This window comes from Balearica regulorum, chromosome 1, assembly GCF_011004875.1.
Source record: "Balearica regulorum gibbericeps isolate bBalReg1 chromosome 1, bBalReg1.pri, whole genome shotgun sequence".
In the NCBI taxonomy this organism is placed as follows: Eukaryota; Metazoa; Chordata; class Aves; order Gruiformes; family Gruidae; genus Balearica; species Balearica regulorum.
In genome coordinates this window covers 42,745,258-42,758,862 of record NC_046184.1, presented here as the reverse complement: position 1 = coordinate 42,758,862, position 13,605 = coordinate 42,745,258, and the positions used below count along the sequence as shown (strand labels likewise).

The 13,605-nt window shown below is 37.8% G+C and overlaps 1 protein-coding gene across 1 annotated transcript in view; it reads right to left on the bottom strand.

The window, feature by feature from the left end:
* Positions 1–13,605, bottom strand: part of ZDHHC17 (zDHHC palmitoyltransferase 17) — a 72,952-nt gene that overhangs the window by 24,081 nt on the left and 35,266 nt on the right. The window contains exons 6-9 of the mRNA XM_075747332.1: positions 9,618–9,682; positions 8,124–8,286; positions 3,387–3,512; positions 1,979–2,121 (exon numbers count right to left, since the gene is read on the bottom strand). Coding sequence (XP_075603447.1) covers positions 1,979–2,121; positions 3,387–3,512; positions 8,124–8,286; positions 9,618–9,682 — 497 coding nt within the window. The remainder of the gene's footprint in view (positions 1–1,978; positions 2,122–3,386; positions 3,513–8,123; positions 8,287–9,617; positions 9,683–13,605) is intronic.

Genomic DNA, 13,605 nt, shown 5'->3' with positions numbered 1-13,605 from the left:
TAAATACTCATGCTAAAACTACACTGTGAAAGCAGCTAGAAACCTGTGACATTCCTAGCCTACATAGATAGTGGTTGCAAACTATATTTACTTAGGAGATTTCAATGCTAAAGGTATTTTGGAAACCCATAAAATGAAAATTACATGTTAAAATTACTTCAGTACGAAAAAAAGCTTAAGAGACCTCAGTGTTATCAGCCTACATACTTGAAATACGTCAGATTCTTGAATCTTTTGCTTCTGTTACAGTTGCCAATAGAAAGGTGGATAAAAATCCAGATTAATTAATTTCCCATATGACTAGATTTGCCAAGTTCTAAGATAGAATGCTGCTACTTTAATTAAAAAATAAAAATAAAAATTAAGCCATCAGAACTATTTTCACCTTCTTATATTCTTGCATTTTAAAGACTGTTCTGAATAAAGTTGAGACAAACTAGATGAGTGACTAGGTTACTCCATATTCAAGAAAAAATTGCTAACATAAAGTCACACTCTAAACTGCTAAACTCCTTGAAATAAAACTTCTTCCATCGTCTGCCTAAACATCCTTACAGTGATGCATTTTGCTTTTTGTCCTGGTGGTGCCCTCAGGGCTGCCACAAATGCCTACACTGAGCAGTTTCCATTTCACTCCTTTACTCCCTTGCAGTAACTGTCTCTTCTCTAATGGAAGTTCCTTAGATCTTTTGAGAAAATTTTATAAGGAAGATGAGCTAAGATGGTGAGTAATAAGTGAATATACATTTGGACACACACTAGTTACTCAGCAGTAATCTTTCTTTCAGCAATTTCTGTGCATTTTTTGTGTGTGTGAAAGGAGTAGGGAGGAAAACATAGCTAAGCAGATTTGCTAAAATTCCACAAGGAAAGGAAATACTACTAGAATAACAGCAAAAGTTTCATTCAAACCTGGGCTTTGTAAAAAAAACTTCAAAAAGTATTTATACTAAACATTAAGTAAAGGATAGGAGAAAGTAAGAATGTTAATCCTGAATATGTGTGGGAGGAGGTCAGCAGGTTGCACAGCCTCAGAGACAACAAAAAACCTAAACAGATCATCTACAAGATTGTGGAGAGACAAAAGCCTGACATCCCCTCACCCTCCTCCCGGTGTACTAAGTTTACTAAGATTCTGTGAACTTGGTTTAAGGGACAGATATATTTTCTTTTCCTCTTTAAACAGAAAACGAGAAGCAAGTGGTTATAATAAACATGATAGTCAATGCCCGAAATCAGAAAACTCTTAAGTATGAAGATACAATAACTTCTTCTATACATGCCACACATGACAATGAAAAGCAAAGCATAGATGTATTCATCTACAGATCTTGAAAATCTGTTGGAGCATGCCTCTGTGTGTATGTGTGCATATGCATGTGCATCTACAGATAATTAATCACAAACACAACTAAAATTCTTGATGATCAGGTAACAAATGAAAAACATTAGAAAGCAGTCTTTTTATTTAGTCCTTTTCACAACAACAGAAGCTACAAAACTCTGACTTCATTTCTCCCTATAAATATCTTCAGATGCCTTTGGGTATTTACATTCTAAAAAATTGGGTTTTAACAGCAAACTTGAATGTATATTTTTTTCCTATTCCTTTCTAGTAACTTTTCCCTTGACTCTATTCTTCAAAATTCGTGCCGATAACTCTTTGTAGACAGACATTCAGCACCCTCCTCTGGAGAATGACTGAATTTCTGGTCTGCTGTTCGCTTCTCTTAGTTCAATGGTATTCACCCAAGGTAATTCCATGGCTATTTGCAAAATAACAGAGCATTACAAGAGCTATTTGCACAAGATCTTTCCCAGAAATAGTAATTAAACCAAATTCCAACAAAAAATAAATGTTGCATGTCAAAAAAACACACAAACTCCCAGAAATTTAAGATTACTTATCTAATAAAGATGCCAGCAAAACACTTCTTGCGTGCACGCTAAATAGATAGTGTCCTGGTAAAACACTTACTTTGAAAGAAACTGCACCATAGCCCAAACGCCACCATACATCAACCCTTTAATGAGCCAAGAATCAATGTCTAGGTCTGCTATAAACCCAACCAGCCAAATTACTAGGAAAGGAGTTCCCAGCATCACCTTCTGACGGAATTCCTATATAGAAACAAATATCAGTAAGTAATTCTATTTTTAGGAACAGGTTTTATAATAATATTCTACAATAAATAGGACAGTCACAAAAACTTAAATAAATTTTCAGGAAGCTTGGCATAGGGGGAGAAATCTTCATAAATTTTTGGTTATTTCCTATATTTACATATCTCCAATTTATGAGCAAGGAAAAAAAACCCCTAAGATTTTATAGCAAATCAATAATTCTATTTATTCATTGATTTTAGAGGAACTGTCTTTTTGAGATTTTACCGTTAATACAGAATAAAGGCAACAGTAGCTCCTTTTTAAGAATCTGTTAAAGTATATAAACTACTACACAGCACACGGTAATCTCAGTGAACTTTAAAGACTGAAGTTACATAAGTAATAGATAAAGTCATACTGAAGTGTCTATGAAGAAAGACCTTTTTGTCTTATACTATGTGGGTACAATTCCTGGTTAAGGCATTGAACTTTCCAGATACTCAAAGCACAGTCACAACGCACATGTACACATAACACAATGCACAAATCACTTAAAGTCAGTAATCACTGCATTATTATATTACGACAGAGTAAAAAGCACAGGCTGTAGCCAGTACTTTAATCATCAAGATGCAATGTATCTTTAAATCAAGAAGTTATAACAAATCAGTGATAGCAATACTTAATATCCAATACAGCACTCTGCATGGTAAGAAAATATTAACTCTATATAAATTCTCAAACTATAGGCAGGTAGACAGCTCTTCATGCTAGAGCAACATGTTACTCTTATACCTTCATTTCTTGTCTCCTCCTATCTGCAGTATTAAATAATAAAGGCCTCCGCATTAGAGATTCATATATTACATTATACTGCCAGGAATGACTGCTTGTTTCATTCAATACAAACCACTACATAATTAGAGAGGAGATCAGAGTTCAGGATATCTAAAATGTTTCTTTCCTTAGATACTTGAGAGTCAGCATTGTGAAAGTCTTGGCTAGCCCAAACAATACCAGACCACTTGGTACCTTCCTAACGTTTAGTTAGCATAAAAACTAAATGTAACTGTGTGGAGGCTTAGGCTTTTCTTTCCTCCTGCCTTGAATAAAGTTTGGTTTTTTTTTCCTTTTGCAATTACTTTTGTCGTAACAAAAGGATGTTTCCTAAAACTGCAATGTGGGGAAACCACAGTACTGAACTGCTTACCTTAAACACACCCACACCCCCAAACTAACAGCAGCAGTAATATTGATTTATGTGTTATACTACTTCTTACCTTATCAGCTTTTAGTTTTCTCAGAAAGGATGGACTGTCATATCCCTTTGCCTGTCTTGCTTCCTGTAGGTGATTGATCATCCAAACGTTTTTCCTCTGTTTTGCTAGATCAAGTGGTGATTCTCCCTGCCAGGAGTATAAAAGTGGGAAACATCCAATTTAAAAATAAAATGCACTCAGAGCACTTTTGAAACAGAAGATTGGCAGGTAAAAAGAATATATTTTAAATCATTTTAAGCTACATTCTGGCATACTTTTTGCTCTGCATCTTACTTGACACCAAACATTATTCATTCCTGTTGGTCTTTTTCACTCTCTCATAACTATACATGAGTGGACAAGTAGAATATTAAATGTGTGATCCTGAAAAATATGTATGTCCTGACATAGCAATAATTATTGCCTTTGGCATAACGCATCTATGTTTCACTGTTCTATACACAGTCTACTAGTGTGTAAATGAAAGACTGTGCTTCCCCCTCAGCTATTGACAGGCAGCAGAAATCAAGCAAAGAATAAGAACTCGTGACCCACTGGATCATGGAAAGTCTCCCAGTGTGAAGCCTGACTTCTCAGTTAATTCTCTGCCTTTTTGGCAGAGTGAAGTTACTAGTATCATGGAACGTTTCTATAAGGAATTTTTTCCACAAGCTTAATGTTCTCATATTCATCTCAGTTACTGAAGTCCTGGGAAGAAAACAGGAAAGAATAAACCGATTGCTCACGTCCAACTTATTCCGAAACTCTGAGCTTTTAGGCTTAGCTTGTGCTTCACGTACTTTGGGTGCTAAAGCCAGCAATGGTCCATGCTTTCTCTTTCCCTACTTTCAGAGAGGACTGACAGACAAAGCAAAAGAGAGACACAGAAAGAGAGAGACAGGGGCCAAAGGTGCCTACCAAACTGATTTGACTTTATTGCTTTTTAAACATTTAGGAAGAGAGCTAAATGAAAGTTATTGACTGGGTCTAAAATTATAGAGGAGGCAAGAGACAACCAATTGCAGGTACCTCCAGCTTCAGTTTTGCATTTGACTCCTCCTCTCTTCTACTGGAGTTAACTCCCCTCCTAAACAAACCATTCATGGAGGCTTGAAAAATGGCTGAATCCTCCATCGCTCGGCCCCCTCCTAAAAAAAAAGTGAGACAGGTACCAGAAACTGAAATTACCCAGAAAGGGCAATAATTACTGCAGACAGAAGAGATTTCAAAGATTAAAAAGTACAGTTAGCTACCTATATCCCATAGAAAGACAATGGGAATTGAGTACTTAACTGTCATTTTTGCCTTTGAAATCTTGCTTCAAATCTCTAAAAAGAGAGTAAATAGCACAGACTACAGATTATGAGGTGAAGTTTTTTGCTACTTAACAGAATTGAGCACTCCTGTGCGAGTTTAACTAGCAAAATCAGCTAAAAATAGAATAACCTTCCAACTTGACTTGGCTTCAAAGTTATTCAGCCAGATGTTTAAGAAACAGATTAAGTTAACTCCATCCTCAACAGAAATGCCTGAAATCAAACTATGGTGCCTGCTTCATCACAAATTTAATAGCATCTTGAATTGCTAATACCTGGAAAACTCCAGAGATGCTGTTGCTTTAATATCACCTTATATATCCAGACTGTAAAGATTACCTGTGGACAAGCAATCCCCTCTGGGAGTTGATCTCCCAAGTAAATCCTGAAGTTGTCTTGGGGTCCAGCTGAGCATCCCTTCCACTAGAGGGCCATGAGACACCTAGGAACTGCCTAGATAAAAAGATTGAGGGATCTTTAAAGAAGTCTTTGACTATGCTTCTTATCACTGGCCATTTAAATATTTTCCTTGTGTTCATAGGGGTGGTGGATGGCTGACTTGCTTAGAAAGCAAAAAAAAAAAAAAAAAAATTGGGGAACTTAATCTAGTAACACACTTAGTTTGCCAGCAAGCAATAAGGCTTCAATAATATATACTTTAAGTGTTTAGATAGAAAGAATAATCTGAAGTCATTACCGTAGGGAACTTTACATGTAGACTTCCACAGTCAAGCCTACAGATACACTGCATAATCAAGAAACTACATCTAAAGTCCATTCAATGATTAACAGATTAAAAAAAAAAAAAATCTTCCTTAAACTATAAAAGCTCTTTTTTGTCTCTATCACTCTCTAGTGAAAAAGGAGCTTCTGCTTACATTGAAATAAAATTTGCAGGTTCCCCCCAACCCAGGTGATAAACTGACTCCCTGTGAAATCCTGTTCTCATCTGCCCAATCTGTTTACTGGTGCGGCAAGATAATTTGCTTAACAAAAAAATCAACCAGTCAAAAAACCCCACTCTACTTTGCTGAAAAGCAGCTTTCAACTCCAACTGTAATCTCTTTCTCAAAAAGGAAAAAGGAAGTATCTTACTACCAAAAGAGAAGTGTTATTTTCTTGTACAGCATAAAATAAAGAGAATAAATAACACAAACAGGACAAACCCACTTCTTGTATCAAGCTTTATTCTAGAATAAGAGTGCTATTGTTCATACACTTCTCAAACTGCCATGCAAAGTAAAAAGAGCACCTTACTGAGATGACTGATTCTAGTCTGTTCCAAACCTAGGCAGCCAGCAGGACACGCCTTTCTAACACAGACTGCCTAGAGCTGATAACAGAAGGTCAAAGCTCTCACCTAATATTTCAGCCACTTCATAATTTGAAAAAGATGAAGGGCTGCCAGCCAATGTATTTCTTTAACCGTAGTTGGCTTACCACTATTCTTGGGTCAACGCAATGGGACACCTAAGAAAAGGACTTCACTAGATAGTGCTGCAGAAATCTGGAAGTGACTGTGTCAGAAAGGAGCCTTTCACGACTCCTTTTATTTCTGGAGAAACATGAGCCAGGCACTTAACAACTAGATTTTGGCTCAAAGAAAACTTTTTTGGTGAACAGTCAAAGGAGAAGCACAAAACTGAGTTTCTATATACCTATAAAAATCAAATTCTTACGTTTCCCATATGTTTACTATCAACTAAACCAGCATCTGTTATAAAGCCACTGGCAGGATGGCAAAACTGCCACTGCTAGAATGACTTTGATCCTCTGAAGGTCCTAGAAACCTGGGAAGGCATGCAAGAAATGGAGAGTCCACTGCAGAAGGCAGGCAGTGGTTAATGAAACCAGACACATGTCTTCTGGCATAACTGGAAAGATACCATGATCCAGCAGGTTCAAAAACCTATTTTTCTACTGACTGCTGCTGTCTGTCAATACAGAAGGAGAGACCATGAACTGCTTCAGGCTAGCAGATACTTTTTCATTTGGCCAAACATAAGAATTTTTATTATGGATTTCATAAGAGTCCAGAAACATAGGTAGGGTGATGACTTTAAAACTCTAATCACCCTAATCAGTCTGCCAAGGGAAGCAAGGTCTGACGCACTGATTTCTTTCCACAAAAATACCTTAATTTTTACCATTAGATGGCACAGAAAAAAAGTTTTTTTAATAGTTTACAAGAAGTGAGACTAGAAGCATAATTCATCCACACGACTGACCTTACAGACCAGGAATAATTATTATATATTCACATCAGTACATGCAAGAAGCTAGTTCATTTGTTTTAAACACATGAAAAGCCATGTGATTTTTCTATTGAGTTTTCCTTCACAATCACCAGTATTTCTGATACTCTAAAGTGGATGTAGGACCTAGAAAGCTGCTAGCAAAATTTGACTGCACCCTTAAAAAGACTTCCATGCTGTTCAAGAAAACGGATGTGTATATATATTTTTTTAGCATTTTTCTATCACTTGTGACCAAGCAAAATAGGCTCAGGCCATCTTAATCAGTAGGGAAAACAGTGAAAGGTCAAATATTAAGTATTTAATATTTTATAAATGTAGATTTACAGCTGTATTTTCCAGTGTAACCACTCCATCTGTAACAGTCATTAAGTGGAAAACACAAATATTTGAAGAGAAATTGAGTAGAGAATTCTTTTTCTAAAAGTGAATTATTGTCTGACACCACAGAAGCAGCAGCTTGGGTGGTGAAGTGCATCTAATTTGATATACAGAATAGCCTGGAGGCAACGGACAAAACCACGTTCAATAGGCACCTTTCACTGCTGCAGAAGCTCATAGACTCCAAGTCTATGGCAGAAATTCCAACAGCTGCTTGGTTGGTCTAACATATGCTAGGGATGGGCTCTGTTAGTGCTGAATCTAGCGTCAGCATCAACAGGTTCTGGTAGACTTATCAGACAATTTAATGTTCTGATGCCAAAAGAGCCCATTTTCTTACTTTATTCCTACTGGTATTTTTTGGGCTCCAACTTCCTTACTGCCACTAGGAGATATCCTAGAGCATTCGTCACCTCTCTGGAAGAGGACGGAGATGTCTCACATCTCACTCCAACAAACAGACAGTCACCCCAGAACTTCGCTAGAAGACATTTGGTCAGATTTCCAATTTTGCACCCAAATGCATGGGTCTTCACGCATGAAGTCTAATTGCACACCTCACTCCCATATATCTGCACATAACCATTGGTAAATTAGTTACATGAGTACTTTTGAAGGTGCAGACTTAGTGGTTATGCATCACATTTAGGAAAAACTGTTTCCCAAATTAAACATCAGTGGCACGGCTTTTGCTCCATCTTCATGATCCCACTATACCCACAACAATAATCTATTCTTGAGATTTATCATAGGCTCTGTTATTTCTGCCTCAAACCACTTACAATAAAAACAGACCGAGTGTTTACCTTTATATTTTGAGCATCAACATTAGCTCCAGCTTCTAACAGAAGACTAATAACTGTAGTATTTCCTGCCAGCACAGCCCAGTGCAATGCTGTGTTTTTGTGATATTTGTCTCCAAGATTAACAGAAACATTAAATGTAAGTAGTAATCGGGTTGGATCCACACTAGAAAAGAAAACTCTTGTTAGATCTACAGAAGATGAACTCAAATACATACCAACTTACTGTTAAGGAGTTCAATTTCTCTAAAGAACATTGATCAGGTACACTATGTAATAGCAAAGTGACATTTTTTGCTGAGCAAAAGAGCAACCATAATTCTATTTACTTTTATAGGAGCTCAGTAAGACAGCTTGTTCTGGGATGTCATGAAACACATCTGGTACGTAATTATTTTTTCACATTAACCAACACCTAACAGTATTAACAGATTTGTAAAAGCATGCACATGATTGGTAGATAACAACCAAAGTTCAAAACATGCTATATTTCCACTTCACATTCCAAAAGAAAAAAATACAACAGGATGATAATGTTGGTAATGGTAGGTATTCATAAAAGCTAGCCTATATTCCTCTCAACAATCCATGGAGACTGGCTCTTCTGAGCAGGAACCTAATTCAGACAAATTTGCTTTTTGGAGAAGTGTCATTTTACACCAACTTTTTCCATTCATCCCCACAGGAAGATTTACTTTGTAAACTAAACGTTCGTATCAGTGAATACTTCTGCATAATACCCTCTCTCTTGAATAGGATATTTTACTGGTTTTGACTGGGATAGTTAATTTCCTTCAGGGTAGCTTGTATGTTTTGGATTTGTGACGAAAACAGTGTTGATAACACACATGTTCTACCTATTGCTGAGCAGTGCTTACACAGAGCCAAGGCCTTTTCTACTTCTCACACCACCCCACCAGCGAGTAGGCTGGGGGTGCACAAGGAGCTGGGAGGGGACACAGCTGGGGACAGCTGATCCCAAGTGACCAAAATGAAATTCCAGATCATACAATGTCGTGCACAGCAATAAAATTTGGAGGAAAGGAGGAGGAAGGGGGGACATTCAGAGTTATGGTGTCTGCCTTCCCAAGTAACCTTTATGCACGATGGAGCCCTGCTTTCCTGGAGATGGCCAAATACCTGCCTGCCCATGGGAAGTGGTGAATGAATTCCTTGTCTTGCTCTGCTTGTGTGTGTGATTTTTGGTTCACCAATTAAACTGCCTTTATCTCAACCCACGAGTTTTCTCACTTTTATTCTTCTGATTCTCTCCCCATCCCACTGGCGGGGGGGGGAGGAGCGAGCGACTGGCTGCGTGGGGCTGAGCTGCCTACTGGAGTTAACTCACAACAATCATAAATGAAGAAAGATAAAGTGGCAATTGTGGATAGAACATTGACTAGTTAAAAAAAAAAAACCTTTCCAAAAAATCAAAACCAGTCACTATCCTGTGCCACTTAGTGTCAGGAGACAGTCAAAACTGCAGTGAGATATTACCTATGTGTTCTGTAAGCTGCCCACATTAAAGGTGTCATTCCATTTTGATCCATCATATCTACATCCTAAAAAAAGGAAAAGAAAAAAAAGTTGATGAGATAAGTAAGCATGCTCAAGTTCCAGCAGGTACAAGGTTTGCAATGAGAAGCTGTATTTTAAGACTAACCAACTGAATTGGAGAAAACCTGGCGAGTTTTTAGTACATAATAAAATAGTATTTAAAAAAATGAAAACAGATATTAACAGCACCATTGCAAAAATACAACCATTCCGATCTATTTCTGAACCTAAGGAACAGTCATGCTGTATAAGGCTAGTCATTTCTATCTTACTATTAATCTTCAACATAAAAGATATATGCAGGTGGTGTAATATTACACTCAAAAGCAGGAGAAAACTAAATAATGCACCAGTATTTAATAAAATACTTGATAAATTAACATAAATACCATGGCCTGAATGCTACATCCTACTGAATGCTAGCTGTATCTATTTTTTCCCATTTGCAAAGCAATTACCCTTAGTTCATCCAGTTCCAAAAGTATTTACATACCTGGATATCAAATTATTAGATACCAGAAAATTTTTAAGTTTAAACAAAAGCCATTAACAAAAACAACCTACCCATCTACAATCAAGTGGTGACTAAACTGACGGCTAACAATAAAAGAACTCCACATTATTACACTTAACAAAACACAGCCACAGAATGACAAAACAGTACCATGCAGGCAATTCTCTTAGATCCATCAGAAAGGATCCAATATCTATGGCGTTTTTCCTGTTATAGATCCCTGCTTCACTAACATGGAAGTTGGTAATTCCTAAACACATTCAGAGGCAGACTGGAGACTCAAACACATTTGGGCAAGTTCCACGGCTGACGACTAACAAAATGATTCTGTTTTCCTTAGAGGCAATAGAGCTATGTCAATATTTCCTATGCTAGACCCCTCAGTCCTTACTAGGAAAATTAGGTTGAAAGTGTTTCAGTGAAGTCTTTTGCTACAGATACCACTGACAGAAACCCAGAAAGTGGATGATGTTGCTTTCTATCACCCCCAGAACCTTCTTCTCGACCGGCACTCTGGGATCCCCACTCATGGCGCTGCTAGCCTGACCCAGGCAGGAGTTTTCCAGAAAATGCAACTCAGTTCTTCCAAATAATTTCTTTTAAAACATCCCTAGCTTGCAGATACCTTTACATTTCTGAGTTTTTACTCTGTGAGTAAAAAATTAAAGAAAAATAAAAAAAACATACCACGATTGATGGAGAGGAAACGGAGCTATTACGTTATTGTACTGTTTGTTCAGAAAAGAGTTACACGCATTGAGACCAGGATCCAAGCCTGTTTGTCCTCAGTACATGTATAGACTAGATCCTCCTGAGCCCGTTGGCACTTCTTTTAACCTCCTGATGTCGAGATCATGAAGGAAATTAGAACCACAACCTAACCTCAAGGTCATTCATCCTTGAGAAGCATGGCTTTGATTTACAGGTCACACTGTGAGAACAACATAGTTTGAAGATTATACAAATTACTGTAACATGAACAATCACTCTTTCATCTTTAGATTTCATACACGAAAGCAATTCTTTGTGACCAACAGCAGAGATCAGATTGCTTGGAAGTAGGTAAAAAGATTCCTTCAGTGATTCCACCTGACAAATCAAAATGATACTTTGCACACTAGGTGACACTCAGCTAAAAGAAAAAGAAAAAATCGCATGAGCTTGAGATTATTTCCTGCACATAAATTACCTAGGCAGGCTACAGCTGTTACTCACATTAAGCTCTGACGTGGGCTGGGGCAGATCCCTTTTCAAAGGAACTGTAGCAAGAGGCAAAGAAACTAAGATTCCCTTGCATGCTGTTTTATAAATGTAGCAAAGATGACATACTTGTGGATAGCAGACACATGCTCTAACAAACCTCCCATCAAAAATTCTTTGCTATTCTGCCAGATCATTACCACAACCACAGAACAAGTGGGACATTTCAGAAAGGAAGCTCTGCTGCTGCTTTTTACCAAAGGGCTGGGGCAAAAAATTACACCTTCAGCAGTGGGTACATATTAGCAGACTTCCTGCTGTTCTGGTGTGTACCAATTTTAACATTAACTTCTTGTTTAACTCTCAGTGACAGGTCAATCTGATAAGGCTCACGGAGAGCCGTACCTGTCTATGCTGTTAGGACAACAGTACGAGCACCGCAAGAACCAAAGATTTCAATGATAAGTGACACAACGATGAAAAATTGCTCAAGCTGCTGCCCTGTGTATGTATTTCAGGTGTGAACTCCTTGGACCATAATTGGCTAATTTTTTACTTGTTTTTGACACAAAATAACTCTGATTCTGAAAGAGAACAACTTTGTGTATGCAAAGATAACCAGACTTAATCCTAGGACTCTAATACAAGATTCCTCAAAAAGCTGTTGGAGAGGCAAAAATACAACGGAGAGTTTCCTGCATGGAAAGGACTGTAGCAACTATTTTGCTGCTTAACCCTACTTTCTGAAAGCAATACAGCTGACGAGGTAGGATTCTGAATAGCAGCTAGAGATCAGAGCAGCATTTAGGCTTACCAGGACATTTAACAAGCCATGGTCAAACCAGTACTGTAATACAATACAGTCTTTCCAAAAGCACAAAAAGCATCAAGAGATTCCACTTAGAAGTGCATTCAATTGAACAGAAAGGGACCAGGAATTTAATTCTCTTCAGGACCATTACTGGTTATTTCACAGAGCGCAGTCCTTCACAGAAAGACCCACCACGCTCTTGTTCAGAATCCCATTCTCCGTAAGGAAAAGATCTTTCACACGGACTGTCGCCCAGGAAAGGGAAACAGGCTTCTAAAGAGATTACATATTTAAAAGCAAATAGTAAAGAACATTTATCAGAAAGGAAAATGTAAGGCTGAAAACATTTCCTAATTTAGAAAAGACACGTCCTAGTTACTCACTTAAAAGCATAGATTTTATGAGATTCTTGTGAAATGAACCAAGTGCAGAGCGACAGGCGGCTCACCAAGCAAGGTAACACACAAAACTAAACCTACCTTGTTCTTTCAAACAACAAAAGCTCTGTTCTGAATACTTCAGTCCATCAAACGCAGAGTTGGTTTTGACAATCATGAGGAAGAAACATGACTGGACTTATAGTTCTGTAAGTAATGTTCTGTAGGGTCTAGGGAATAAACACTTGGTTCAGGGTCTTACACGGGCCTGAGCTCAGTGGAGAGAACGATCCTCGGTGCCAACAGAGGTAATGGTGCTTAAGAGCACTGCTCACGGACTGCAGCACCAGAACCAAGGCTGCTGGTACCACGCTGGCATCTCCTAACGTAGATGCCATCTATGCCTAGGCCATAGCTCAGAAGAAGGCCCTATGCAGCTCAGGACAGTAGTTAACACATAAAATTGCAACTCTGAGAATTAAAAAACATATATTTGATGAATAAGTGATAGTTAAACTATAAGTACACTGTAATTCTTACAACATGATTTTACCCTACTATCAACTTTATAGTCACTCATTATCTGTGATTGAGGTGATGCCACAGGATGAGAACACATTATTCAACCATCCGACACACCATATCCGTATCTTAACTTACTCCAGGGTGACATGTTTGCGTATGCTAGGCCCTGATATGCCTTTGGCATTTTAAGTAGTGTAAGCACAGTGTCAAGCAGTCAAATAGTACAAGCATCAATTCTGAACATTTTAAAGTGCCCTCAAGCTCTTTTCAGTTTTTCTTTCTTGCCTTTTTTTAAATAATGATCTTATCTAAACTTGTACTGTGCTACAGATTCTGTTACTTGCTATCTGATTATATATATATCATGTACTTGCCCCAAGCTTGATTTTGACCCAGGCAACCTATGGATGCAAAAAACATGAGCAAATTATGATACAGCCAGGTATTAGTCTCTCGAAATTCAGTGAGACATGACTAAATAAAAAGCAACAGTTACCAGCC